The following is a 26561-nucleotide window of genomic DNA, read 5'->3' on the forward strand; positions in this document are numbered from 1 at the left end:
GGGTTGGCATCCAAGGGGTTAATCCCGGCTTTATTCATTTGTTGTTTTTCCCGGGTTTTGTTTTTTTTTTTTGGGAAGAATTCCAGAGGGATCCGTCCGGCTGCTCCCAGGGCTCTGATTCCGGGACCTGCTCCAAATTCCCGGGATTTGGGGTCTTTTCCCTGGATTTGGGGTTCCCTGGATTTGGGGTCTTTTCTCCTGGATTTTGGGTCTCATTTCCCTGGATTTGGGGTCTCCATCCCTGGATTTGGGGTCTCATTTCCCTGGATTTGAGGTCTTTTTTCCCTGGATTTGGGGTCTCCATCCCTGAATTTGGGGTCTTTTCCCCTGGATTTGGGGTTCCCTGGATTTGGGGTCTCCATCCCTGGATTTGGGGTCTTTTTTCCCTGAATTTGGGATCTTTTCCCCTGGATTTGGGGTCCCTCATTCCCTGAATTTGGGTCTCATTCCTTGGATTTGGGTCTCATTTCCATGGATTTGGGGTTCCCTGGATTTGGGGTTCCCTGGATTTGGGGTCTTTTCCCCTGGATTTGGGTCTCATTTCCCTGGATTTGGGGTCTTTTTTCCCTGGATTTGGGATCTTTTCCCCTGGATTTGGGGTCTCATTTCCCTGGATTTGGGGTCTCCATCCCTGGATTTGGGGTCTCATTTCCCTGGATTTGGGGTCTTTTTTCCCTGAATTTGGGATCTTTTCCCCTGGATTTGGGGTCACATTTCCCTGGATTTGGGGTCTCATTTCCCTGGATTTGGGGTCTTTTTTCCCTGAATTTGGGATCTTTTCCCCTGGATTTGGGGTCCCTCATTCCCTGAATTTGGGTCTCATTCCTTGGATTTGGGGTCTTTTTCCCTGGATTTGGGGTTCCCTGAATTTGGGGTCTCATTTCCCTGGATTTGGGGTCTTTTTTTCCCTGGATTTGGGGTCCCTCATCCCTAAATTTGGGGTCTTTCTTCCCTGGATTTGGGTCTCATTCCTTGGATTTGGGGTTCCCTGGATTTGGGGTTCCTCATTTCCCTGGATTTGGGGTATTTTTCCCTAAATTTGGGGTCTTTTTCCCTGGATTTGGGGTCTCATTTCCATGAATTTGGGGTCTCCATCCCTGAATTTGGGGTCTTTTTTCCCTGAATTTGGGGTCTCATTTCCCTGGATTTGGGGTCTTTTCCCCTGAATTTGGGTCTCATTTCCCTGGATTTGGGGTTCCCTGGATTTGGGGTCTCATTTCCCTGGATTTGGGTCTCATTCCTTGGATTTGGGGTCTCATTTCCCTGGATTTGGGGTCTTTTTCCCCGGATTTGGGGTCTTTTCCCCTGGATTTGGGGTCTTTTCCCCTGGATTTGGGTCTCATTTCCCTGGATTTGGGGTTCCCTGGATTTGGGGTCTCATTTCCCTGGATTTGGGGTCTCTCATCCCTGGATTTGGGGTCTTTTTCCCTGGATTTGGGTCTCATTCCCTGGATTTGGGGTTCCCTGGATTTGGGGTCTCATTTCCATGGATTTGGGGTCTTTTTTCCCTGGATTTGGGGTCTCTATCCCTGAATTTGGGGTCCCTCATTCCCTGGATTTGGGGTTCCCTGGATTTGGGGTCTCATTTCCCTGGATTTGGGGTCTCATTCCTTGGATTTGGGGTCTCATTTCCCTGGATTTGGGGTCTTTTTTCCCTGGATTTGGGGTCTCCATCCCTAAATTTGGGGTCTTTTCCCCTGGATTTGGGTCTCATTTCCCTGGATTTGGGGTTCCCTGGATTTGGGGTCTCATTTCCATGGATTTGGGGTCTTTTTTCCCTGGATTTGGGGTCTCTTATCCCTAAATTTGGGGTCTCATTTCCCTGGATTTGGGTCTCATTTCCCTGGATTTGGGGTCTCTCATTCCCTGAATTTGGGTCTCATTTCCCTAGATTTGGGGTTCCCTGGATTTGGGGTCTCATTTCCCTGGATTTGGGTCTCATTCCTTGGATTTGGGGTCTCGTTTCCATGGATTTGGGGTCTTTTTCCCTGGATTTGGGGTCTTTTCCCCTGGATTTGGGGTCTTTTCCCCTGGATTTGGGATTCCCTGGATTTGGGGTCTCGTTTCCATGGATTTGGGGTCTTTTCCCCTGGATTTGGGGTCTTTTCCCCTGGATTTGGGTCTCATTTCCATGGATTTGGGGTTCCCTGGATTTGGGTCTCATTTCCCTGGATTTGGGGTCCCTCATTTCCCTGGATTTGGGGTCTCCATCCCTGGATTTGGGTCTCATTCCTTGGATTTGGGGTCTTTTTTCCCTGGATTTGGGGTCTCTCATCCCTAAATTTGGGGTCTTTTCCCCTGAATTTGGGGTCTCTCAATCCCTGGGTTTGGAGCTCCCCTTTCCTTGGATTTGGGGTCCTTAATTCCCTGAATTTGGGGTCTTTTTCCCTGAATTTGGGGTCTTTTCTCCTGGATTTGGGGTCCCTCATTCCCTGCCCAGGGCACTGATCCCAAATCAGGGATGGGAGACCCCAAATCCAGAGAAAGAGACCCCAAAATCCAGGGAAAAGGGAGCTCCAAACCCAGGGAATTCAGGACCCCAAATCCCGGGAATTCAGGACCCCAAACCCAGGGAATTCAGGACCCCAAATCCAGGAAATTCAGGACCCCAAATCCCGGGAATTCAGGACCCCAAATCCCGGGAATTCAGGACCCCAAATCCATGGAAAAGGGGAGCTCCAAACCGAGGGAATGAGGGACCCCAAATCCAGGAAATTAAAACCCCCAAACTCTAAAACGGAGGCTCCAAATCCATGGATGTGGAACCCAAATTTAGGGGTGAGGGACCCCAAATCCCAAAAAAAGGGCGGGGGAACCCCTCAAAGCCCCCCAACCCCCCCCCCCCAGGAGCTCCCCGAGGCCGCAGCGCCCTCGGGCCGCCCACGAAGGGCTGAAAGAGGAGGAAAATGAAAGATTTTGGTGGTTTTGGGATTTTTTGGGGGATTTTTTTCCCCTCCTGGGCGTCCCCAAAACCCTTCGGGACCCCCAAATCCCCCCCAGCGCTGTCGCGGCCTGATGACGTCACATGTAAACAACCACAGCAACGGCGGGAATGCAAATATCGCGAGATCCCGCGAGATCCCGAGGTTATAAATAGCCCCGCCTGAGGGCTGCGGCCCTCAGAGCCCGCCCAGCGGGGGGCGGGCGCGGGAGGCGGGGCCGCGCTGCCCTGGTGGCGCCACCAGGCCCCGTCACGGCGGAATTTATGAGGGATTAAAGGATAAATCCCGGGAATTCACCTCGGGAATTCCCCAATTCCTCCTTGGAATGACGCCGCTGTCTCCTCCTCCCGCTGTGGGGTCGCCAGGAGTGGGTGTGTGGGGGAAACTGAGGCACGCCGGATCGCGCTCTTCCATTTTTCCCTATAAAATCCGCCAATAAAAACTTCCCGATTCCTCTTTTTTTTACTTCCAACAGCTTTTTTTTTAAGGAAAAGTCCAATTATAATCATTAATTTGTTGGGTTTTATCACCAGGGAGGGGAAGGGAAGGGCTGGAAAGCGAAATTCCAGCGGGATTGGGGAAAAAAATGGGAATTTTGGGTGTGATCCTTCTAAAATTTGGGATTCCTCGAGGGAATCCTGATTAATTTGTGGATTAAAATCGTTTTTTATATTAAGAAAACCTCCAGGGATTTGTGGTGAAAATTCCCGGGGAATAAATCGGGATAAAGCCAGGAATAAATCAGAGAAATCCCTGGAATAATCCTCGGGATAGATTTTTAATTTTAAATTTTTATGGAATTAATTAATTTCTTTTTTTTTTTTTTTTTTTTCCACCAAATCCCCTCCAGGCGTTTTGGAAAACGCTGGAATTGCGGGAATTTCTCATGGAAAAAGGAAAATATTCCTCTCTCCATCCATTCCCGGATTTTCCCGCTGTGGGAAAATTTAGGAATGATAAAAATCTTAATTTTTTTTTGATAAAATCCCAAATTCCGGATGAAAAACGAAGCTGGAAAAGGCAAAAAATCCCTAAAATAAAACCGGGAATTTTTATGGATGCTCCCAAATAAAATAAATAAAATAAATCCCAGGAAAACTCGCGTTTTGTTTTTTTTTTAACCATTTATATTTATATATATATATATAAAAAAATTAAATATATATAATATATCGTGTTTAAGACTAAAAATATAGTACAGAATATTTAAAAAAAACAAAATAGGGAAAAATCCAACGTAAAAATTAAAAAATAAAATCCGGGAACGGCGAAAAATCGCGGAATTTTTCCAGAAAATCGCGGAATTTTTCCAGAAAATCGCGGAATTTTCCAGAAAATCGCGGAATTTTTCTAGAAAACCGCGGAATTTTTCCAGAAAATCGCGGAATTTTCCGGAAAAACAACAAAAAAAAAGGGGAAGAGGGGGGAGGGGACCTAAACCAACCTAAAAAATAACAAAAAAAAAGGGGGAAATTCCCATTTTCCAGCCCCAAAAAGGTTGGAATTTTAAAGCTTCCCGTTGGCCGGGGCGGGAATTCCTCCTTTTTTTTTTATTTTTCCCGTGGGATATTGCTCTGGAATTTTGGGATGCAGCACCTGGAGCGGGAATTTCCTCCCCTCCCCCTCCCCTCTCTGGAATTTTTTGGGGTGAAATCAGGAAAACTTTGGGAATTCCCGGGGTTTTTTGATTTTTTGGGGGGGAATTTTGGGAATTTCGGGAGGAGGGAATTAAAGGGGGAGGGACCCAATGCTCGTACCGGGATTGGGAATTTCGGAATTTGGGAATTTCAGGGGGGTTTGGGAAGATCCCGAGCTGGGGGAGGGGGTCTCGTACCTAATCCCGGGGGTTTTTTGGGAATTCCCTCCAAAATTCATCCCAAAAATCGCGTTGTTTTTTTTTTTGGGAATTCCCTCCGAAATTCATCCCCAAATCCCAAAAATCCCTGGGGGTTTTTTTTTGGGAATTCCCTCCGAAATTCATCCCCCAAATCCCAAAAATCCCAGGTTTTTTTTGGGGAATTCCCTCCGAAATTCATCCCCCAAATCCCAAAAATCCCTGGGGTTTTTTTTTTGGAATTCCCTTCAAAATTCATCCCCCAAATCCCAAAAATCCCGGGTTTTTTTGGGGGGGAATTCCCTCCGAAATTCATCCCCCAAACTCCCCCATCCCCAAATCAGGGTTTATTCGGGAATCTGGGAATTCCCTCCCAAATCCATCCCCCAAATTCCCGAAGTGGGGCGTGGCCGAGCTCCCGATCCCAAGGCTTCGGTTCTCCCGGAATTCCCGGGAATGCCGTTCCCACCTGGATTCACATTCATGGGAGGATCCCAACTTTGGGATCATCCCGGGGATCCGGGGATCCTGGCCTTTCCCACGGGAACGATGTGCGCGTGGAACGGGCGAGGTGCTGCTCCCAAAAATTCCCAAATTCCCGCGGCCTCCTCGGCTCCGGGGGGGATTTTTTGGGATGAGGGGAAACGGGGCCGGAGCCGTCCCTGAGGGAGGGGTGGCCCCGGAGTCAAGGCACAGGGAACGGGAATGGTTTGGGATCGGGGATTTTTCGGGATCTGCGCGTCCCTCTGGATCCGGGATCGGGCGGGGAACGGTTTGGGATGAGGAATTTTTTGGGATTTGTGCATCCCTGTGGATTTGGGATCGCGCAGAGCTCTCAGGGAATGGTTTGGGATGAGGATGATTTTTGGGATCCCTCTGGATTTGGGATCGCGCAGAGCTCTCCTGCCCATCCCAATGGGATCGAGGAATGGGAATGGTTTGGGATGAGGAATTTTTTGGGATCCTGCAGAATCCTCAGGGAATGGTTTGGGATGAGGAATTTTTTGGGATCCTGCAGAATGAGGATGATTTTTGGGATCCCTGTGGATTTGGGATCACGCAGAGCCCTCAGGGAATGGTTTGGGATGAGGATGATTTTTGGGATCCCTCTGGATTTGGGATCGTGCAGAGCTCTCCTGCCGATCCCAGTGGGATCGAGGAATGGAATGGTTTGGGATGAGGAATTTTTTGGGATCCCTCTGGATTTGGGATCGTGCAGAGCTCTCCTGCCGATCCCAATGGGATCGAGGAATGGGAATGGTTTGGGATGAGGAATTTTTTGGGATCCCTGTGGATTTGGGATCGCGCAGAGCAGATCCTATGGGATCGGGGAATGGAATGGTTTGGGATGAGGATGATTTTTGGGATCCCTGTGGATCCAGGATCCCACAGAGCCCTCCCGCCGATCCCAGTGGGATCGAGGAATGGGAATGGTTTGGGATGAGGGTGTTTTTTGGGATTTGTGTATCCCTGTGGATTTGGGATCGTGCAGAGCCCTCCTGCTGATCCCAATGGGATTGAGGAATGGGAATGGTTTGGGATCAGGGATTTTTTGGGGATCTGCTCGTCCCTCTGGATTTGGGATCACGCAGAGCAGATCCAATGGGATTGAGGAATGGAATGGTTTGGGATGAGCATGATTTTTGGGATCCCTCCGGATCCGGGATCCCACAGAGCCCTCCTGCTGATCCCAGTGGGATCGAGGAATGGGAACGCTTTGGGATCGGGGAATTTTTTTGGGATCTGCGCGTCCCTCCGGATCCGGGATCCCACAGAGCCCTCCAATGGGATCCCCCTATGGGATCAGGGAATGGAATGGTTTGGGATGAGGATGTTTTTTGGGATCCCTGTGGATCTGGGATCCCACAGAGCCCTCCAATGGGATCCCCCTATGGGATTGAGGAATGGAATGGTTTGGGATGAGGATGTTTTTTGGGATCCCTGTGGATCTGGGATCCCACAGAGCCCTCCAATGGGATTGAGGAATGGAATGGTTTGGGGTGAGGATGTTTTTTGGGATCCCTGTGGATCTGGGATCGTGCAGAACTCTCGCGCCGATCCCAATGGGATCGAGGAATGGGAACGCTTTGGGATCGGGGAATTTCTGGGATCTGCGCGTCCCTCGGGATCCGGGATCCCACCGAGCCCTCCCGCTGATCCCAATGGGATCGAGGAATGGGAACGCTTTGGGATCGGGGAATTTTTATGGGATCTGCGCGTCCCTCGGGATCCGGGATCCCACCGAGCCCTCCTGCTGATCCCAGTGGGATCGAGGAATGGGAACACTTTGGGATCGGGGAATTTTTGGGATCTGCGCGTCCCTCGGGATCCGGGATCCCACCGAGCCCTCCTGCTGATCCCAATGGGATCGAGGAATGGGAACGCTTTGGGATCGGGGAATTTTTGGGATCTGCGCGTCCCTCGGGATCCGGGATCCCACAGAGCCCTCCTGCTGATCCCAATGGGATCAAGGAATGGGAACGCTTTGGGATCGGGGAATTTTTGGGATCTGCGCGTCCCTCGGGATCCGGGATCCCACCGATCCTCTCCTTGTGAAAACCCCGGGAACCGACCGACTCCTCACCCTCCTCCGGGCGGGGCAGGGGGGGGCGGCAAAAGTACCGGCAAAAACAACGGCGGGAACGAACGGAATCTCCGGGAAAACCCGTGGGAACCAACCCCTGAATATCAGGGGACGCTCGTGAGGTACCTGCAGACCCCTCCCCAACCCCCCTAAACGTGCGTCTGCATCCGCTGCTGGAAGCGCTGCCCGTAGTCCGAGTGCTGGGAAGTGTAGGAGAACCGGGCGGCGTTCCCGAATTTCCCCACGGCCTCGTAGGCGTCGTAGGCTCCCCGCTCCAGCCCCACCGCCGTGCCGAAGCCCAGGCGGTACGCGCCGGGGAAGGCGGCCGGGAAGGCGCCGCCGCCGCCGCCGTAGTTCTCGTAGGAGAGCTGGCTGGAGGCGTCGGCCCCGGCGCTCCCCGGGGGCGCGGAAGATTCCGGAGGGAATTCGGGGCCGCTGCGGGGGTAGGAGCTGAGCTGGGCGTAGCCGCTGGAATGGGATAAGCGGGAAGGCGGGCGGGCGTCGAAGCGGCCGGCGGCGGCGGCGCGGTAATCGCCGTAGAGGACGGAGCGCGAGGCCGGCCGCTCCTCGTGGGCGCGGACGTTGTAGTAGCCGTTGGTGGGGTCCTGGGAGAGGGGGGAAAGAATTCCCTGGGATTTCGGGAATTTTTTTTTTTATCTGGGGTGAAGGGAGGAGTTTGGGGGTGGTTTTTGGGGGGTTGGTGGGGGAGGGGCGGGGGATTGGTTGGGGTTTGGTTGGGAGGGTTGGGGATGGAGGGCTGGGAATTCCTTGGGAATTGTTTGGGAGGATTGGGAATTCCTTGGAATTGTTTGGGAGGGTTGGGATTTCTTGGGAATTGTTTGGGAGGGTTGGGATTTCTTGGGAATTGTTTTGGAGGGCTGGGGATTCCTTGGGAATTGTTTGGGAGGATTGGGAATTTCTTAGGAATTGTTTGGGAGGGCTGGAATTGAGGGTGGGAATTCCTTGGGATTGTTTGGGAGGATTGGGAATTCCTTGGGAATTGTTTGGGAGGGTTGGGGATTCCTTGGGAATTGTTTTGGAGGGCTGGGGATTCCTTGGGAATTGTTTGGGAGGATTGGGAATTTCTTAGGAATTGTTTGGGAGGGTTGGGGATTCCTTGGGAATTGTTTGGGAGGGCTGGGAATTTCTTAGGAATTGTTTGGGAGGGCTGGAATTGAGGGTGGGAATTCCTTGGGAATTGTTTGGGAGGATTGGGAATTGTTTGGGAGGATTGGGAATTGTTTGGGAGGGTTGGGATTTCTTGGGAATTGTTTGGGAGGGTTGGGAATTTCTTAGGAATTGTTTGGGAGGATTGGGAATTCCTTGGAATTGTTTGGGAGGATGGGAATTCCTTGGGAATTGTTTGGGAGGGCTGGGAATTCCTTGGAATTGTTTTTCCCTAAAATCCATCCCAAATCCCTCCCCGGATCCTCTCCATCCCCGGAGACACGAGCCGCAAATTCCCAAAATTCCCATCCCGATGATCCCAGCTCCTCAACGCCCGAAATCCCGGGAATTTTCCACCCATTCCGAGGTGGGGGGAAAAAAGAAAATAATAACAAATAAAAAAAAACCCCCGGGATCTGGGATTTTCCCAGCCAAAATTCCCGGCGGGAGCGGACCTTGAGCTCGTACTCCTCGCGGGTGTCGATGGTGTCGCAGCGCAGGTCCTGCTTCAGGTCCACGTCGTCCTTGAATGACTGGAAAATCCATGGAATTTTACGGGACTTGGTGGAGTTTTGTGGGATTTTACGGAGTTTTATGGAGTTTTGTGGGATTTTGTGGGATTTTATGGAGTTTTGTGGGATTTTGTGGAGTTTTGTGGATTTCTGTGGGATTATGGAATGGTTTGGGATGGGAGGGACCTCGAAGGTCATCGAGATCTGGGGACTTTTCACCATCCCAGGCGCCAATTCCATCCCCAAATCCATGGAACCCTGGAATTCTTTGGGATGGAAGGACCTTCAAGATCATCGAGATCTTCCACCAGCCCAGGTGGCCTTGGGGACACCTGGGGACACTTGGGGACACCTGGGGACACTCCCAGGGTTGGGGACAATCTCTGCCAGCCCCTCCCGGCTGTTCCAGGTGCCAATTCCATCCCCAAATCCATGGAACCCTGGAATTCTTTGGGATGGAAGGAGCTTCAAGATCATCGAGATCTTCCACCAGCCCAGGTGGCTCCAGCCTGGCCTTGGGGACACCTGGGGACACCTGGGGACACTCCCAGGGTTGGGGACAGCCTCTGCCAGCCCCTCCCGGCCGTCCCCAGGTGTCCCCGCTGTCCCTCACCGAGTAGATGGCCTTCATGACGCGCGTGGCCGTGGAGACGCTGGCCGTGTCCTCCTCCCTGTCCGCGTGCAGCGTCAGCGGCTCCCGGTTGACCGTCTCCACCTTGATGTCCAGCTTGCGCAGCGTCACGTCCTTGCGGCCTGGCGGGGGACCGGGGGTGAGCACCGAGTGACCACTGACCACTGAGTGACCACTGAGTGACCACTGAGTGAGCACTGAGCACTGAGTGACCACTGAGTGAGCACTGAGTGACCACTGAGTGAACACTGAGTGACCACTGAGCACTGAGTGAGCACTGAGTGACCACTGAGCACTGAGTGACCACTGAGTGATCACTGAGTGATCACTGAGTGACCACTGAGCACTGAGTGACCACTGAGCACTGAGTGAGCACTGAGCACTGAGTGACCATGGGGTGACCACTGAGCACTGAGTGACCACTAAGCACTGAGTGACCACTGAGTGAGCACTGAGTGAGCACTGAGTGAGCACTGAGCACTGAGTGACCACTGAGTGAGCACTGAGTGACCACCAAGTGACCACTGAGTGACCACTGGGTGACCACAAGTGACCACTGAGTGAGCACTGAGTGAGCACTGAGTGACCACCAAGTGACCACTGAGTGAGCACTGAGTGACCATTGAGTGACCACCAAGTGAGCTCAGAGTGAGCACTGAGTGACCCCCATAGAGACACCCAGAGTGACCAGAGTGACTCCAGAGTGACCCCCGAGTGTCCCGGAGTGTCCCCAGTGTGACCCCAGAGTGACCTCAGAGTGACCAGAGTGACCCAAGTGCCCCCAAGTGACCCCAGTGTGACCCAGAGTGACCCCAGAGTGCCCCCAGTGTGACCCCAGAGTGCCCCCAGTGTGACCACAGAGTGGCCAGAGTGACCTGAGTGACCCAACTGACCCCCGAGTGACCCCAGAGTGACCAGTGACCCCCACAGAGACACCCAGAGTGACCTCCGAGCAACCAGAGTGACCCGACTGCCCCCAGTGTGACCACAGAGTGACCAGAGTGACCCCTGAGTGTTCCCACTCTGACCCAAGTGACCCCAGTGTGACCCCGTGTGACCCCAGAGTGTCCCCCGCGTGTCCCCGCGTGTCCCCGACTCACTTCCCTTGCGGCGCCGGTACAGGACGCAGGCGAGGGCGGCCAGGAAGCCGACGAGGAGGACGCTGGCGCCGATGGTGGCCCCGGCGATGATCCCCACGGGCAGCACCTCTGCGGGGACAGCGGTTGGGGACAGGAGCCACCAGCCCCAAAATCCCACCCCGAATCCCGCAGGTGGAAATGGGGTTTGGGCTCAGCGAGTCCCGGAGGCGCCCGGTCCGGTCACCCGGAGTCATCCCAGGATTCCCGGGATTCCAGGGATGGGGGTCCGACCTTCCCCGAGCTCCTCACGATGGTTCCCGACCCTTTTCCCATGGGGAATCATCCCAAAGATCCAGCCCTGGCAGGAATTCCTTGGACACCTCCAGGGACACCTCCAGGGCTGGAGAAACCCAACCCTTCCAAGAACTTTCCAGAAGGAACTTCCAGGAGTGGAGAACCCAACCCTTCTGAGACCTTTCCAGAAGGAACTTCCATGACTGGAGAACCCAAACCCTTTCCAGAAGGAACTTCCATGACTGGAAGACCTAACCCTTCCAAGACCTTTCCAGAAGGAACTTTCAGAAGGAATTTCTCAGACACTTCCAGGGCTGGAGAACCCAACCCTTCCAAGACCTTTCCAAGACCCTTCCAAGACTTTTCCAGAAGGAACTTCCATGGCTGGAGAACCCAACCCTTTCCAGAAGGAACTTCCAGGAGGAGAACCCAAGCCTTCCAAGAACTTTCCAGAAGGAACTTCCAGGGCTGGAGAACCCAACCCTTCCGAGACCTTTCCAGAAGGAACTTACAGGGCTGGAGAACCCAACCCTTCCAAGACCTTTCCAAGACCCTTCCAAGACCCTTCCAAGACCTTTCCAGAAGGAACTTCGGAATTTCTCAGACACTTCCATGGCTGGAGAGCCCAACCCTTCCAAGACCTTTCCAAGACCCTTCCAAGACCCTTCCAAGACCTTTCCAGAAGGAACTTCGGAATTTCTCAGACACTTCCATGGCTGGAGAGCCCAACCCTTCCAAGACCTTTCCAAGACCCTTCCAAGACCCTTCCAAGACCTTTCCAGAAGGAACTTCGGAATTTCTCAGACACTTCCATGGCTGGAGAACCCAACCCTTCCAAGACCTTTCTAGAAAGAACTTACATGGCTGGAGAACCCAACCCTTCCAAGACCTTTCCAAGACCCTTCCAAGACCTTTCCAGAAGGAATTCCAAATGTCCAACCCCATCCCAACTGGAGACCTCTGCCCACCTTTCTCCTCCAGCTGGATGATGGCGGTGCCGGGCCCGAAGCTGTTCCAGGCCGTGCAGTTGTAGCGCGTCTGGAAGTCGGCGTCCATGACGTTGTTGATGGTCAGCGTGGACAGGACGCCGCTGCCCGTGTTGCTCCTCTCCACCGTGTAACGCTCCAGCGTTCCCGCTTCCAGAATGTTCTCCTTCCACGCCCAGGCCTGGGGATTGGGTGAGGGGGGATTTTAAATTGAATTTTAATTTAATTTTAGTTTATTTTATTTTAATGTATTAATTATTTGTCGTTATTAGTGTTAATAATTTAGTTATATCCCGCTTCCAGAATGTTCTCCTTCCACGCCCAGGCCTGGGGATTGGGTGAGAGGGGATTTTAAATTGAATTTTAATTTAATTTTAATTTATTTTATTTTAATGTATTAATTATTTGTCGTTATTAGTGTTAATAATTTAGTTATATCCCGCTTCTAGAATGTTCTCCTTCCACGCCCAGGCCTGGGACAGCCATGAGAATGGGGATTGGGTGAGGGGGGATTTTAATTGAATTTTAATTGAATTTTAATTTATTTTATTTTAATGTATTAATTATTTGTCGTTATTAGTGTTAATAATTTAAGTTATATCCTGCTTCTAGAATGTTCTCCTTCCACGCCCAGGCCTGGGGATTGGGTGAGGGGGGGATTTAAATTGAATTTTAATTTATTTTAATAAATTAATTATTTGTCGTTATTAGAGTTAATAATTTAAGTTATATCCTGCTTCCAGAATGTTCTCCTTCCACGCCCAGGCCTGGGGATTGGGTGAGGGGGGATTTTAAATTGAATTTTAATTTTAATTTAATTTTAATTTATTTAATTTTAATGTATTAATTATTTGTCGTTATTAGTGTTAATAATTTAGTTATATCCCGCTTCCAGAATGTTCTCCTTCCACGCCCAGGCCTGGGGATTGGGTGAGAGGGGATTTTAAATTGAATTTTAATTTAATTTTAATTTATTTTATTTTAATGTATTAATTATTTGTCGTTATTAGTGTTAATAATTTAGTTATATCCCGCTTCTAGAATGTTCTCCTTCCACGCCCAGACCTGGGGATTGGGTGAGGGGGGATTTAAATTGAATTTTAATTTAATTTTAATTTATTTTAATAAATTAATTATTTGTCGTTATTAGTGTTAATAATTTAAGTTATATCCCGCTTCCAGAATGTTCTCCTTCCACACCCAGGCCTGGGGATTGGGTGAGGGGGGATTTTAATTGAATTTTAATTTAATTTTAGTTTATTTTATTTTAATGTATTAATTATTTGTCGTTATTAGTGTTAATAATTTAAGTTATATCCTGCTTCTAGAATGTTCTCCTTCCACGCCCAGGTCTGGGATGGGGACGGTGGGAATGGGGATTGGGTGAGGGGGGATTTTAATTGAATTTTAATTTATTTTAATGTATTAATTATTTGTCGTTATTAGTGTTAATAATTTAGTTATATCCCGCTTCCAGAATGTTCTCCTTCCACGCCCAGGCCTGGGGATTGGGTGAGGGGGGATTTTAAATTGAATTTTAATTTAATTTTAATTTATTTTATTTTAATGTATTAATTATTTGTCGTTATTAGTGTTAATATTTTAGTTATATCCCGCTTCTAGAATGTTCTCCTTCCACGCCCAGGCCTGGGACAGCCGTGGGAATGGGGATTGGGTGAGGGGGGATTTTAAATTGAATTTTAATTTATTTTAATAAATTAATTATTTGTCGTTATTAGTGTTAATAATTTAAGTTATATCCTGCTTCTAGAATGTTCTCCTTCCACGCCCAGCCCTGGGACAGCCATGAGAATGGGGATTGGGTGAGGGGGGATTTTAATTGAATTTTAATTTAATTTTAGTTTATTTTATTTTCATGTATTAATTATTTGTCGTTATTAGTGTTAATAATTTAAGTTATATCCTGCTTCTAGAATGTTCTCCTTCCACGCCCAGGCCTGGGACAGCTGTGGGAATGGGGATTCAGGTGTTGTTTATATAAAAATATAAATTTATATAAAATATTCATATAAAATGAGGTTTCGGCACTCACATGTATATAAAAAAACATAAATTTATATAAAAAGATATAAATTGATATAAAATACTTATATAAAGTGAGGTTTCTGCACTCCCATATATATATAAAAAATATAAATTCATATAAAAAAATACAAACTAATATAAAATATTTATATAAAATGAGGTTTCAGCACTCCCATATATATAAAAAAATATAAATTTCTATAAAAATATATAAATTGATATAAAATATTTGTACAAAGTGAGGTTTTGGCACTCACATATACATAAAAAAATATAAATTTACATAAAAAAATACAAATTAATATAAAATATTTATATAAAATGAGGTTTCAGCACTCCCATATATAAAATAAAAATATAAATTCATATAAAAAGTTATAAATTGATATAAAACATTTGTTCCAAGTGGGGTTTTGGCACTCACATATACATAAAAAAATATAAATTTACATAAAAAAATGCAAATTAATATAAAATATTTATATAAAATGAGGTTTCAGCACTCCCATATATATAAAAAAAATATAAATTCATATAAAAAATACAAATTAATATAAAATATTTATATAAAATGAGATTTCAGCATTCACATATACATAAAAAAATATAAATTCATATAAAAAATACAAATTAATATAAAATATTTATATAAAATGAGTTTTCAGCACTCCCATATATATATAAAAAATATAAATTTATATAAAAAGTTATAAAGTGATATAAAATATTTGTTCCAAGTGGGGTTTTGGCACTCACATATACATAAAAAAATATAAATTTACATTAAAAAATGCAAATTAATATAAAATATTTATATAAAATGAGGTTTCAGCACTCCCATATATATAAAAAAATATAAATTCATATAAAAAGTTATAAATTGATATAAAACATTTGTTCCAAGTGAGGTTTTGGCACTCACATATACATAAAAAAATATAAATTTATACAGAAAAATACAAATTAATATAAAATATTTATATAAAATGAGTTTTCAGCACTCCCATATATATAAAATAAAAAAATATAAATTCATATGAAAAATACAAGTTAATATAAAATAGTTATCTAAAAGGAGATTTCAGCACTCCCATATATATAAAAAAATAAAAAATTATTTTAAAAAATACAAGTTGATATAAAATATTTGTACAAAGTAAGGTTTTGGCACTCACATATGCATAAAAAAATATAAATTTATATAAAAATATATAAATTAATATAAAATATTTGTACAAAGTGAGGTTTCAGCACTCCCATATATATATAAAAAATATAAATTCATATAAAAAATGCAAATTAATATAAAATACTTAGATAAAGCGAGGTTTCGTCACTCACATATATATATAAAAAAATATAAAATTATATAAAAAGTTATAAATTGATATAAAACATTTGTACAAAGTGCAGTTTTGGCACTCACGATGCGATCCGGCGGCGGCGTGCTGCCGATGAAACACTCGACCTTGCCGCGGTCGCCGCGCGCCGCGTACTGCACCGGCTCGCTGGAGATGATCGGGGGCCCTGCGGAAAAACACCGGGAATTCCGGGTGGGCCACCCGGGAAAGGGATTCCCGGGAATTCCGGGGGAGATTCCCAGGGAATTCCGGATGATCCACCCGGGAAAGGGATTCCTGGGAATTCCGGGAAGGATTCCAGGGGAGATTCCCAGGGAATTCCGGGAAGGATTTGGGTGGGGATTCCCAGGGAATTCCGGGAGAGATTCCGGGGGAGATTCCCAGGGAATTCCGGATGATCCAGGGGAGATTCCCAGGGAATTCTGGGAAGGATTCAGGGGAGATTCCCAGGGAATTCCGGATGATCCAGGGGAGATTCCCAGGGAATTCTGGGAAGGATTTGGGGGAGATTCCCAGGGAATTCCGGGACGGATTCCAGGGGGAGATTCCCAGGGAATTCTGGATGATCCAGGGGAGATTCCCAGGGAATTCTGGGATGGATTTGGGTGGGGATTCCCAGGGAATTCCGGGACGGATTTGGGTGGGGATTCCCAGGGAATTCCGGGAAGGATTTGGGGGAGATTCCCAGGGAATTCTGGCTGATCCAGGAAGGATTCCAGGTGGAGATTCCCAGGGAATTCCGGGAAGGATTCGGGGGAGATTCCCAGGGAATTCCAGGAAGGATTCGGGGGAGATTCCCAGGGAATTCCGGGACGGATTTGGGTGGGGATTCCCAGGGAATTCCGGGAAGGATTTGGGTGGGGATTCCCAGGGAATTCCGGGAAGGATTCGTGGGGAGATTCCCTGGGAATTCCGGATGATCCAGGGGAGATTCCCAGGGAATTCCGGGAAGGATTCCGGGGGAGATTCCCAGGGAATTCCGGGACGGATTTGGGTGGGGATTCCCAGGGAATTCCGGGAAGGATTCCAGAGGAGATTCCCAGGGAATTCCAGATGATCCGGGGGAGATTCCCAGGGAATTCTGGGAAGGATTTGGGGGAGATTCCCAGGGAATTCCGGGACGGATTCCAGGGGGAGATTCCCAGGGAATTCTGGATGATCCAGGGGAGATTCCCAGGGAATTCTGGGATGGATGTGGGTGGGGATTCCCAGGGAATTCCAGGAAGGATTCCAGGGGGAGATTCCCTGGGAATTCCGGATGATCCAGGGGAGATTCCCAGGGAATTCCGGATGATCCGGGGGAGATTCCCAGGGAATTCCGGGAAGGATTCCAGGGGGAGATTCCCAGGGAATTCCGGATGATCCAGGGGAGATTCCCAGGGAATTCCGGGAAGGATTCGGGGGAGATTCCCAGGGAATTCTGGGAAGGATTTGGGGGAGATTCCCAGGGAATTCCGGGACGGATTCCAGGGGGAGATTCCCAGGGAATTCTGGATGATCCAGGGGAGATTCCCAGGGAATTCCGGGAAGGATTCGGGTGGGGATTCCCAGGGAATTCCAGGAAGGATTTGGGGGAGATTCCCAGGGAATTCTGGATGATCCAGGGGAGATTCCCAGGGAATTCCGGGACGGATTTGGGTGGGGATTCCCAGGGAATTCCGGATGATCCAGGAAGGATTCCAGAGGGAGATTCCCTGGGAATTCCAGATGATCCGGGGGAGATTCCCTGGGAATTCCGGATGGTCCACCCGGGAAAGGATTCCCAGGGGAATTCCAGGAGAGGATTCCGGGGGAGATTCCCCCTGGGAATTTTTTTGGGGAGTTTTGGGGAATTTTTTTGTGTTTTTTTGAAGCCGTTTTTGGGGTGGGTTTTGGTGGTTTTGGGGCGGTTTTTAGAGGGCGGGTTTGGGGGTTTTTGGGGCGGTTCTTGGGTTTTTTTGGAGTGGTTTTTGGGGTTTTTTTGGGTGGTTTTTGGGGCAGTTTTGGGGGTTTTTGGGGGTTTTTTGGGTGGTTTTTGGGGCAGTTTTGGGGGTTTTAGGGACAGTTTTTTGGGTGGTTTTTGGGGCAGTTTTTGGGGAAGTATTTTGGGGTTTTTTGGGGCAGATTTTGGGGCAGTTTTGTGGGTTTTTGGGGCAGTTTTTGGGGCAGTTTTTGAGGCAGTTTTTGGGGCACTATTTTGGGTTTTTTTGGGACAGATTTTGGGACATTTTTTGAGTTTTTGGGGCAGATTTTGAGGCAGTATTTTGGAGTTTTTTTGGGGCAGTTTTGTGGGTTTTTGGGACAGTTTTTGGGGCAGTATTTTGGGTTTTTTTAGGGGCAGTATTTTTGGGTTTTTTGGGGCATTTTTTGGGGCATTTTGGGGGTTTTTTGGGACAGTTTTTGGGGCAGAATTTTTGGGTTTTTTTGGGGCATTTTTTGGGGCATTTTGTGGGTTTTTGGGGCAGTTTTTGGGGCAGTATTTTTGGGTTTTTTTGGGGCGATTTTTGGGGCATTTTGTGGGTTTTTGGGGCAGTTTTTGGGACAGTTTTTGGGGTAGTATTTTGGGGTTTTTTGGGGCAATTTTTGGGGCATTTTGTGGGTTTTTGGGGCAGTTTTTGGGACAGTTTTTGGGGCAGTTTCTGGGGCAGTATTTTGGGTTTTTGGGGCATTTTTTGGGGCAGTATTTTTGGGTTTTTTGGGGCATTTTGTGGGTTTTTGGGGCATTTTTGGGGCAGTATTTTTGGGTTTTTTTGGGGCAGATTTTGGGGCATTTTTTGGGGCGATTTTTGGGGCATTTCTGTGTTTTTTGGGGCGTCTGACCGTTGACGAAGAGGGTGACCTCCCTCTCGCCCACGCCGATCCTGGGGACGATGGCCTTGCAGACGTACTGGCCGGCGTCGGCCTGCGTCACCGACTTCAGGTACAGCTGGTTGCTGTTGCTCAGGACCTGCGGGGGACAGCGGGGACGTTGGGGACATCGGCGACGTTGGGGACATTGGGGATATTGGGGACATTTGGGGACATTGGGGATGGTTGGGGACATCAGGGACATTTGGGACATCGGGGGCATCGGGGACATTGGGGACACTGGGGACACTGGGGACGTTGGGGACGTTGGGGACATTGGGGACATTGGGGACACTGGGGACATCGGGGGCATTGGGGACATTGGGGACACTGGGGACATCGGGGGCATTGGGGACATTGGGGACATCAGGGACGTTGGGGACATCGGGGACATTGGGGACATCGGGGGCATCGGGGACATTGGGGGCATTGGGGACATCGGGGACATTGGGGATGGTTGGGGACATCGGGGACGTTGGGGACACCGGGGACATCGGGGACATTGGGGATGTTGGGGATGGTTGGGGACATTGGGGACATCGGGGGCATCGGGGACATTGGGGACATTGGGGACAGTGGGGACATCGGGGGCATTGGGGACATTGGGGACATTGGGGACATTGGGGACACCGGGGACATTGGGGGCATCAAGGGACATTTGGGGACATCCAGGACGGCTGGGAACATCAAAGACATTTAGGGACATTTGGGGACATTTAGGGGCTGCCTTTGACCCCAATCCCAAATCCCAATTCCAAACCAAATCCAATCAAAATATCCAACTCCCAACTCCCAACTCCCAACTCCCAAATCCCAAATCCCAATCCCAATTCCCAGCGAGTTTTGGGGAGCGAACACAGAGCCACAATGGGGACATTTAGGGACATTTGGGGACATTTGGGGACATTTGGGGACATTTGGGGACCGCCTTTAACCCCAATCCCAAATCCCAATTCCAAACCAAATCCAATCAAAATATCCAAATCCCAAATCCCAAATCCCAACTCCCAAATCCCAAATCCCAAATCCCAAATCCCAACTCCCAAATCCCAAATCCCAAATCCCAAATCCCAATCCCAATTCCCAGCGACTTTTGGGGAGCGAACACAGAGCCACAATGGGGACATTTGGGGACATTTGGGGACATTTGGGGACCGCCTTTGACCCCAATCCCAAATCCCACGCCCAGGGGGATCCCGAGGGGGTCGGGAAGGTTCCGGAACGCCCCGGAAGGGGCTCCCACCATGTTGGATTCCTTCTTGGTCCAGGTGAGGGTGAGCGGGGGGTTCCCGGACCAGACGCAGGTGAGGGTGACGTCGGAGCCGATGTCGGTCACCGTGGGCTTGGGGTCCACCACGATCCGGGGGGCGACTGCCCGGGGAAATCCGGGAAAACGGCTCGGGAACGGGGAATTTGGGATTCCGGGGTGGGGGATTCGGGATTTCGGGGTTCTGGGATGGGGGTTTCGGGATTTCGGGATGGGGAATTTGGGATTCTGGGATGGGGGTTTTGGGGATGGGGGTTTTGGGATTTTTGGGATGGGGAATTTGGGATTTTGGGATGGGGATTTTGGGATTTAAGGGATGGGGGTTTTGGGGATGGGGAATTTGGGATTTTGGGATGGGGAATTTGGGATTTTGGGATGGGGAATTTGGGTTTTTGGGATGGGGAATTTGGGATTCTGGGATGGGGGTTTTGGGGATGGGGAATTTGGGATTTTGGGATGGGGAATTTGGGATTTCGGGATGGGGATTTCGGGGTTCTGGGATGGGGATTTTGGGATTTTGGGATTTTGGGATGGGGATTTTGGGATGGGGAATTTGGGATTTCGGGATGGGGATTTTGGGATTTCGGGATGGGGAATTTGGGATGGGGATTTTGGGATTTAAGGGATGGGGATTTTGGGATTTCAGGATGGGGATTCCGGGATGGGGAATTTGGGATTCCGGGATGGGGAAATTGGGATTTCGGGATGGGGGTTTTGGGATTTCGGGATTTTGGGATGGAGGATTTCGGGATTCCAGGATGGGGGTTTTGGGGATGGGGAATTTGGGATTTCGGGATGGGGATTTTGGGGTTCTGGGATGGGGGTTTTGGGGATGGGGATTTTGGGATTTAAGGGATGGGGATTTTGGGATTTAAGGGATGGGGAATTTGGGATGGGGATTTTGGGATTTAAGGGATGGGGATTTTGGGATTTCAGGATGCGGATTCCGGGATGGGGAATTTGGGATTTTGGGATGGGGAATTTGGGATGGGGAATTTGGGATTTTGGGATGGGGATTTTGGGATTTAAGGGATGGGGATTTCGGGATTTCAGGATGGGGACTTTGGGGATGGGGATTTTGGGATTTCGGGGTGGGGGTTTTGGGATTTTGGAATGGGGATTTTGGGATGGGGATTTTGTGATGGGGATTTCGGGATGGGAAATTTGGGGTGGGGATTTTGGGGATGGGGATTTTGGGGCTCAGGATTTTGGGATGGGGATTTCAGGCTGGGGAAGGGGATTTTAGAATAGGAAGGGGATTTTGCCTGAGGAAGAGGATTTGGGGTCGGGTTTGAGGATTTGGGGCCAGGTTTGAGGATTTGGGGTCAGTTTGGGGATTTGGGGCCAGATTTGAGGATCTGGGGTCAGCTTTGGGGATTTGGGGCCAGGTTTGGGGCTCTGGGGCCAGGTTTGGGGCTTTGGGGTCAGTTTTGGGGATTTGGGGTCAGTTTTGGGGCTCTGGGGTCAGTTTTGGGGATTTGGGGTCAGTTTTGGGGCTCTGGGGTCAGTTTTGGGGCTCTGGGGCCGGGTTTGGGGCTCTGGGGTCAGTTTTGGGGCTCTGGGGTCAGTTTTGGGGCTCTGGGGCCGGGTTTGGGGCTCTGGGGTCAGTTTTGGGGCTCTGGGGCCGGGTTTGGGGCTCTGGGGCCGGGTTTGGGGCTCTGGGGTCAGTTTTGGGGCTCTGGGGCCGGGTTTGGGGCTCTGGGGTCAGTTTTGGGGCTCTGGGGTCAGTTTTGGGGCTCTGGGGCCGGGTTTGGGGGTGTGGGGCTGGGTTTGGGGTGGCTCACAGTGGACATCCACCAGGGTGCTGACGTTGGTGCTGCCGATGTCGTTGTGCACCTCGCAGGACACGGGCTCGGTGAAGAAGGTGTAATCCACCTGCGTGTCGTACCTGTTCTCCTTGGCCTCCTCGATGATCACCCCCCCTTTGGCCCACCTGGGGACAGCCGGGGACACCGTGGGACCCCCACCCCCATCCGAAATCCCAATCCCAATTCCCGATCCCGAATCCCGATCCCGATCCCGAATCCCAATCCCGATCCCGAATCCCAATCCCGCTCCTAATTCCCAATCACTTCCTCCCTTTGGCCCACCTGGGGACAGCCGGGGACACCGTGGGACCCCCATCCCCATCCGAAATCCCGATCCCAATTCCCGATCCCGATCCTAAATAATGATCCCGATCCCGAATCCCAATCCCGATCCCGAATCCCAATCCCGATCAGAAATCCCAATCCCGCTCCTAATTCCCAACCACTTCCTCCCTTTGGCCCACCTGGGGACATTCGGGGACACCGTGGGACCCCAATCCCTGATCCTAAATCCTGATCCCCATCCCGAATCCCGATCCCAAATCCCGATCCCAATTCTCAATCACTCCCCAATCTGAATCCCAGCCCCAATCCCAGCCCCAATCCCGAGTCCCAATCCCAATCCCGGGGATTTTGGGAAGGGGAGGGGACACAGAGCTAAGCTGGGGACATTTGGTGGCCCCAACTGACCCCAATCCCATTTTCCAATCCCAAACCCAATCCCAATTCCAATCTGAGTCCGAATCCCAGTCCCAATCCCAATCCCAGGGGATTTTGGGAACAGGGAGGTTCAGGGGTCTCGTTTGACCCCAATCCCGGGGATTTTGGGACCAGGGAGGTTCAGGGGTCCCGTTTGACCCCAATCCCGGGGATTTCGGGGATTTTGGGAACAGGGAGGTTCAGGGGTCTCGTTTGACCCCAATCCCGGGGATTTTGGGAACAGGGACATTCAGGGATCCCGTTTGACCCCAATCCCAGGGATTTCGGGGATTTTGGGACATTCAGAGATCCCGTTTGACCCCAATTCCAGGTATTTTGGGAAAAAGGGAGGTTCAGGGGTCCCGTTTGACCCCAAACCCGGGGATTTTGGGAACAGGGAGGTTCAGGGATCCCGTTTGACCCCAAACCCGGGGATTTTGGGGATTTTGGGAACAGGGAGGTTCAGGGGTCCCGTTTGACCCCAAACCCGGGGATTTTGGGACCAGGGAGGTTCAGGGATCCCGTTTGACCCCAATCCCAGGGATTTTGGGACCAGGGAGGTTCAGGGGTCCCGTTTGACCCCAATCCCAGGGATTTTGGGAACAGGGACATTCAGGGGTCTCGTTTGACCCCAAACCCGGGGATTTCGGGGCCCACCTGTATCCCTTGATCTCGGGGTTGGCCGTGGCCATGCAGGTGAACACGACCCTCTCTCCCTCCTGCACCGTCTGGGGCTGGATGGACAGGGTGACCGTGGGGGGATCTGTGGGGACAGGGCCACCACGGGGTCACCGGGGTGACACCCAGGGGTCCACCCAGTCCCGGCCCTGCTTCCTCCTCCTCCTCTTCCTCCTCCTCTCTCTTCCTCTTCTTCCTCTTCCCCTTTTTTCTCTTTTCCTTCTTCTTCCCCCTCCTCTTCCTCTTCTTCCTCCTCTTTTCCTTCTTCTTCCTCTTCCTCCTCATCCTCCTTCTCCTCCTCGTCTTCCTCCCCGTCCTCTTTTACTTACTCCTCCTCTTCCTCCATCTGCCACACCCCAGACCCCCAAAAACCCGCCCGAAAATCCCAAAAAAAACCCCAAAAAACGCCCCCAAAAATCCACAAAAAACCCTCAAAAAACCACCCAAGAATGTAAAAAAAATCTCAAAAAATCCCCCAAAACTGCCCAAAAAAAACCCCCCAAAAAAACCCCCGAAAAACACCCCCAAAAAAACCCCAAAAAACCTCCCAAAAAACCCCCCAAAAAACCTCCCAAAAACCATGAAAAACTTGAAAAAAACCCCAGAAACCCTCCCCTAAAAAACCCCTCCAAAACCCCCAAAAAACGCAAAAAAAACCGCAAAAAAACCCCAAAAATCCCCAAAAACACTGAAAACCAGCAAAAAAATCCCAGAAACGCCCCCCCAAAAACCCTCCAAAACCCCAAAAACCCTCCAAAAAACCCCCAAAAAAACCCCCAAAAAACCCCCCAAAAACCCCCCAAAAAAACCCCCAAAAACAACCCAAAAAAACCCAAAAAAACCCCAAAAAACCCCCAAAAAATCCCAAAAAACCCCCCAAAAAAACCCCAAAAAACCCCCAAAAAACCCCAAAAAATCCCCAAAAAACCCACCAAAAAAACCCCAAAAAACCCCCAAAAACCCCAAAAAACCCACAAAAAAACCCCAAAAAACCCCCCAAAAAATCAAAAAAAAACCCCAAAAAATCCCCAAAAAACCCCAAAAAAACCCCAAAAAAACCCCAGAAAAACCCCCCAAAAACCCCAAAAAACCCCAAAAAACCCCCAAAAACCGCACAAAAAACCCCCCAAAAAAACCCAAAAAAACCCCAAAATATCCCCCAAAAAACCCCAAAAAACCCCCAAAAACCGCACAAAAAAACCACAAAAAAACCCAAAAAACCCCCAAAAATCCCAAAAAACCCCCCAAAAAACCCCAAAAAATCCCAAAAAGACACCTCCAAAAATCCCAAAAAACCCCAAAAAACCCCCAAAAAGTCCCCAAAAAAACCCCCAAAAAACCCCAAAAAACCGCCAAAAAACCCCAAAAAACCCCCAAAAAATCCCCAAAAAAATCCCAAAAAAACCCCCCCATCCATCTCCCCGTCCCCGCGGTGTCCCCGCGGTGTCCCCGGTGTCCCCGCGGGCGCTCACGGTGCACGTTGAGGCGGACGGACGTCTCCTTGCCGGCCGGCACGGCCTCGTTGGAGCTGCGGCAGGAGAAGACGCGGCCGATGTCCACGTCCGAGGGGTTGATGGGCAGCAGGCTGGTGGTGGTCTCGCGCTTGCCGTCGGCCAGCACCTCCTGCGGCCAGCGGGGACAGCGGGGACATTGGGGACAGCGGGGACAGCGGGGACATTGGGGACAGCGGGGACACTGGGGACATTGGGGACATTGGGGGCATTGGGGACATTGGGGACACTGGGGACATTGGGGACAGCGGGGACAGCGGGGACACTGGGGACAGTGGGGACATCGGGGACAGCGGGGACATTGGGGACACTGGGGACATTAGGGACATTGGGGACATTGGGGACAGCGGGGACATTGGGGACAGCGGGGACAGCGGGGACATTGGGGACAGCAGGGACACTGGGGACATTGGGGGCATTGGGGACAGTGGGGACATTGGGGACATTGGGGGCATTGGGGACATTGGGGACACTGGGGACATTGGGGACAGCGGGGACATTGGGGGCAGCGGGGACAGTGGGGACAGCGGGGACATTGGGGACAGCAGGGACATTGGGGACATTGGGGACAGCGGGGACAGCGAGGACATTGGGGACATTGGGGACAGTGGGGACATTGGGGACAGTGGGGACAGCGGGGACACTGGGGACATTGGGGACAGCGGGGACAGCGGGGACATTGGGGGCATTGGGGACATTGGGGACATCGGGGGCATTGGGGACACTGGGGACACTGGGGACATTGGGGACACTGGGGACATTGGGGACACTGGGGGCATTGGGGACAGTGGGGTCACTGGGGACAACAGGGACATTGTGGACATTGTGGACATTGTGGACATTGGGGACATTGGGGACAGCGGGGACAGCGGGGACATTGGGGACATTGGGGACACTCTGGGGACACGGTGACACTCTGGGGACAGCCGTACCGTGCTGGTGACAGCCCCGTCCTGCTGCAGCCCAGCACAGAACCAGGCCATGGTGGTCATGGGACACAGGGGACACAGGGGACAGGACACAGGGGACACAGGGGACACAGTGACACTCTGGGGACACTCTGGGGACAGCCGTACCGTGCTGGTGACAGCCCCGTCCTGCTGCAGCCCAGCACAGAACCCGGCCATAGGACACAGGGGACAGGACACAGGGGACACAGGGGACACAGTGACACTTTGGGGACACCGTGGGGACAGCCGTACCGTGCTGGTGACAGCCCCGTCCTGCTGCAGCCCAGCACAGAACCCGGCCATGGTGGTCATGGGACACAGGGGACACAGGGGACAGGACACAGGGGACACAGGGGACACAGTGACACTTTGGGGACACCGTGGGGACAGCCGTACCGTGCTGGTGACAGCCCCGTCCTGCTGCAGCCCGTCGCGGAACCAGGCGATGCTGGCGGCGGGTTTGGCGCTGCGCGCGCGGCACGTCAGGTTGTAGGGGGTCCCCGCCCGCAGCAGGATCTCGGGGGCGCCGTCGATGGTGGGGTCCTCGGGGGGGACTGGGGAGGGGACAGAGGGGACAGTGGGGACACGAAATGGGGGGTTTGGGGTGGGAAAGGGGGTTTGGGGTGGGGAAATTGGGGTGGGAAATGGGGATTTGGGGTGGGAAAGGGGGATCTGAAATGGGGGGTTTGGGGTGGGAAAGGGGGATTTGGGGTGGGGGATTTGGGGTGGGAAAGGGGGATTTGGGGTGGGGGGTTTGGGGTGGGAAATGGGGATCTGAAATGGGGGGTTTGGGGTGGGGAAATTGGGGTGGGAAATGAGGATTTTTCTATAGTAAAAAATGGGGATTTTTGGGGTTGGAAAGGGGGATTTGGGGTGGGGGATTTGGGGTGGGAAATGGGGATTTGGGGTGAGGGATTTGAGGTGGGAAAGGGGGATCTGAAATGGGGGGTTTGGGGTGAGGGATTTGGGGTGGGAAATGGGGATTTGGGGTGGGGGGTTTGGGGTGGGGGATTTGGGGTGGGAAAGGGGGATTTGGGGTGGGGGGTTTGGGGTGGGAAATGAGGATTTTTCTATAGTAAAAAATGGGGATTTTTGGGGTGGGAAATGGGGATTTTCCTCATGGAGGTGGCAGGGGACATTGGGGACACTGGGGACACTGTGGGACATGGGGGACACCAGGAATGGGGAAGGGGACACTGGGGACATTGGGGGCCCCGTGGGGACATTGGGGACCCTGTGGGACCCTGTGGGACCCTGTGGGACATTGGGGACACCAGGAATGGGAAGGGGACACTGGGGACCCTGTGGGACATTGGGGACACTGGGGACCCCGTGGGGACACTGGGGACACCAGGAATGGGAAGGGGACACTGGGGACCCCGTGGG

At 50.8% G+C, this 26561-nt stretch overlaps 1 protein-coding gene across 4 annotated transcripts in view; it reads right to left on the reverse strand.

Annotated features, from left to right (window-relative positions):
- Positions 1–4957: 4957 nt before the first annotated feature.
- The window catches only part of KIRREL1 (kirre like nephrin family adhesion molecule 1), a 48929-nt gene continuing 27325 nt past the window's right edge, over positions 4958–26561 (reverse strand). The window contains exons 4-16 of one of the 4 annotated variants that reach the window (XR_015279920.1): positions 25572–25729; positions 24187–24337; positions 22694–22799; positions 21314–21462; positions 19506–19633; positions 18236–18362; positions 15502–15602; positions 12012–12210; positions 10771–10878; positions 9653–9792; positions 8983–9060; positions 7160–7965; positions 4958–6861 (exon numbers count right to left, since the gene is read on the reverse strand). Coding sequence is in view for 2 of the 4 variants with exons in the window: in XM_086866398.1 (XP_086722524.1) it covers positions 15870–18362; positions 19506–19633; positions 21314–21462; positions 22694–22799; positions 24187–24337; positions 25572–25729 (3185 nt within the window). In the remaining 2 variants the exon portion in view is untranslated. Of the gene's footprint in view, positions 7966–8982; positions 9061–9652; positions 9793–10770; positions 10879–12011; positions 12211–15501; positions 15603–15796; positions 18363–19505; positions 19634–21313; positions 21463–22693; positions 22800–24186; positions 24338–25571; positions 25730–26561 lie in introns of those variants that run through there. The other 3 variants (XR_015279921.1, XM_086866399.1, XM_086866398.1) reach the window with 3 other exon arrangements.

The sequence above is a fragment of the Cyanistes caeruleus genome, chromosome 30, assembly GCF_971803275.1.
Source record: "Cyanistes caeruleus chromosome 30, bCyaCae1.hap1.1, whole genome shotgun sequence".
Classification (NCBI taxonomy): Eukaryota; Metazoa; Chordata; class Aves; order Passeriformes; family Paridae; genus Cyanistes; species Cyanistes caeruleus.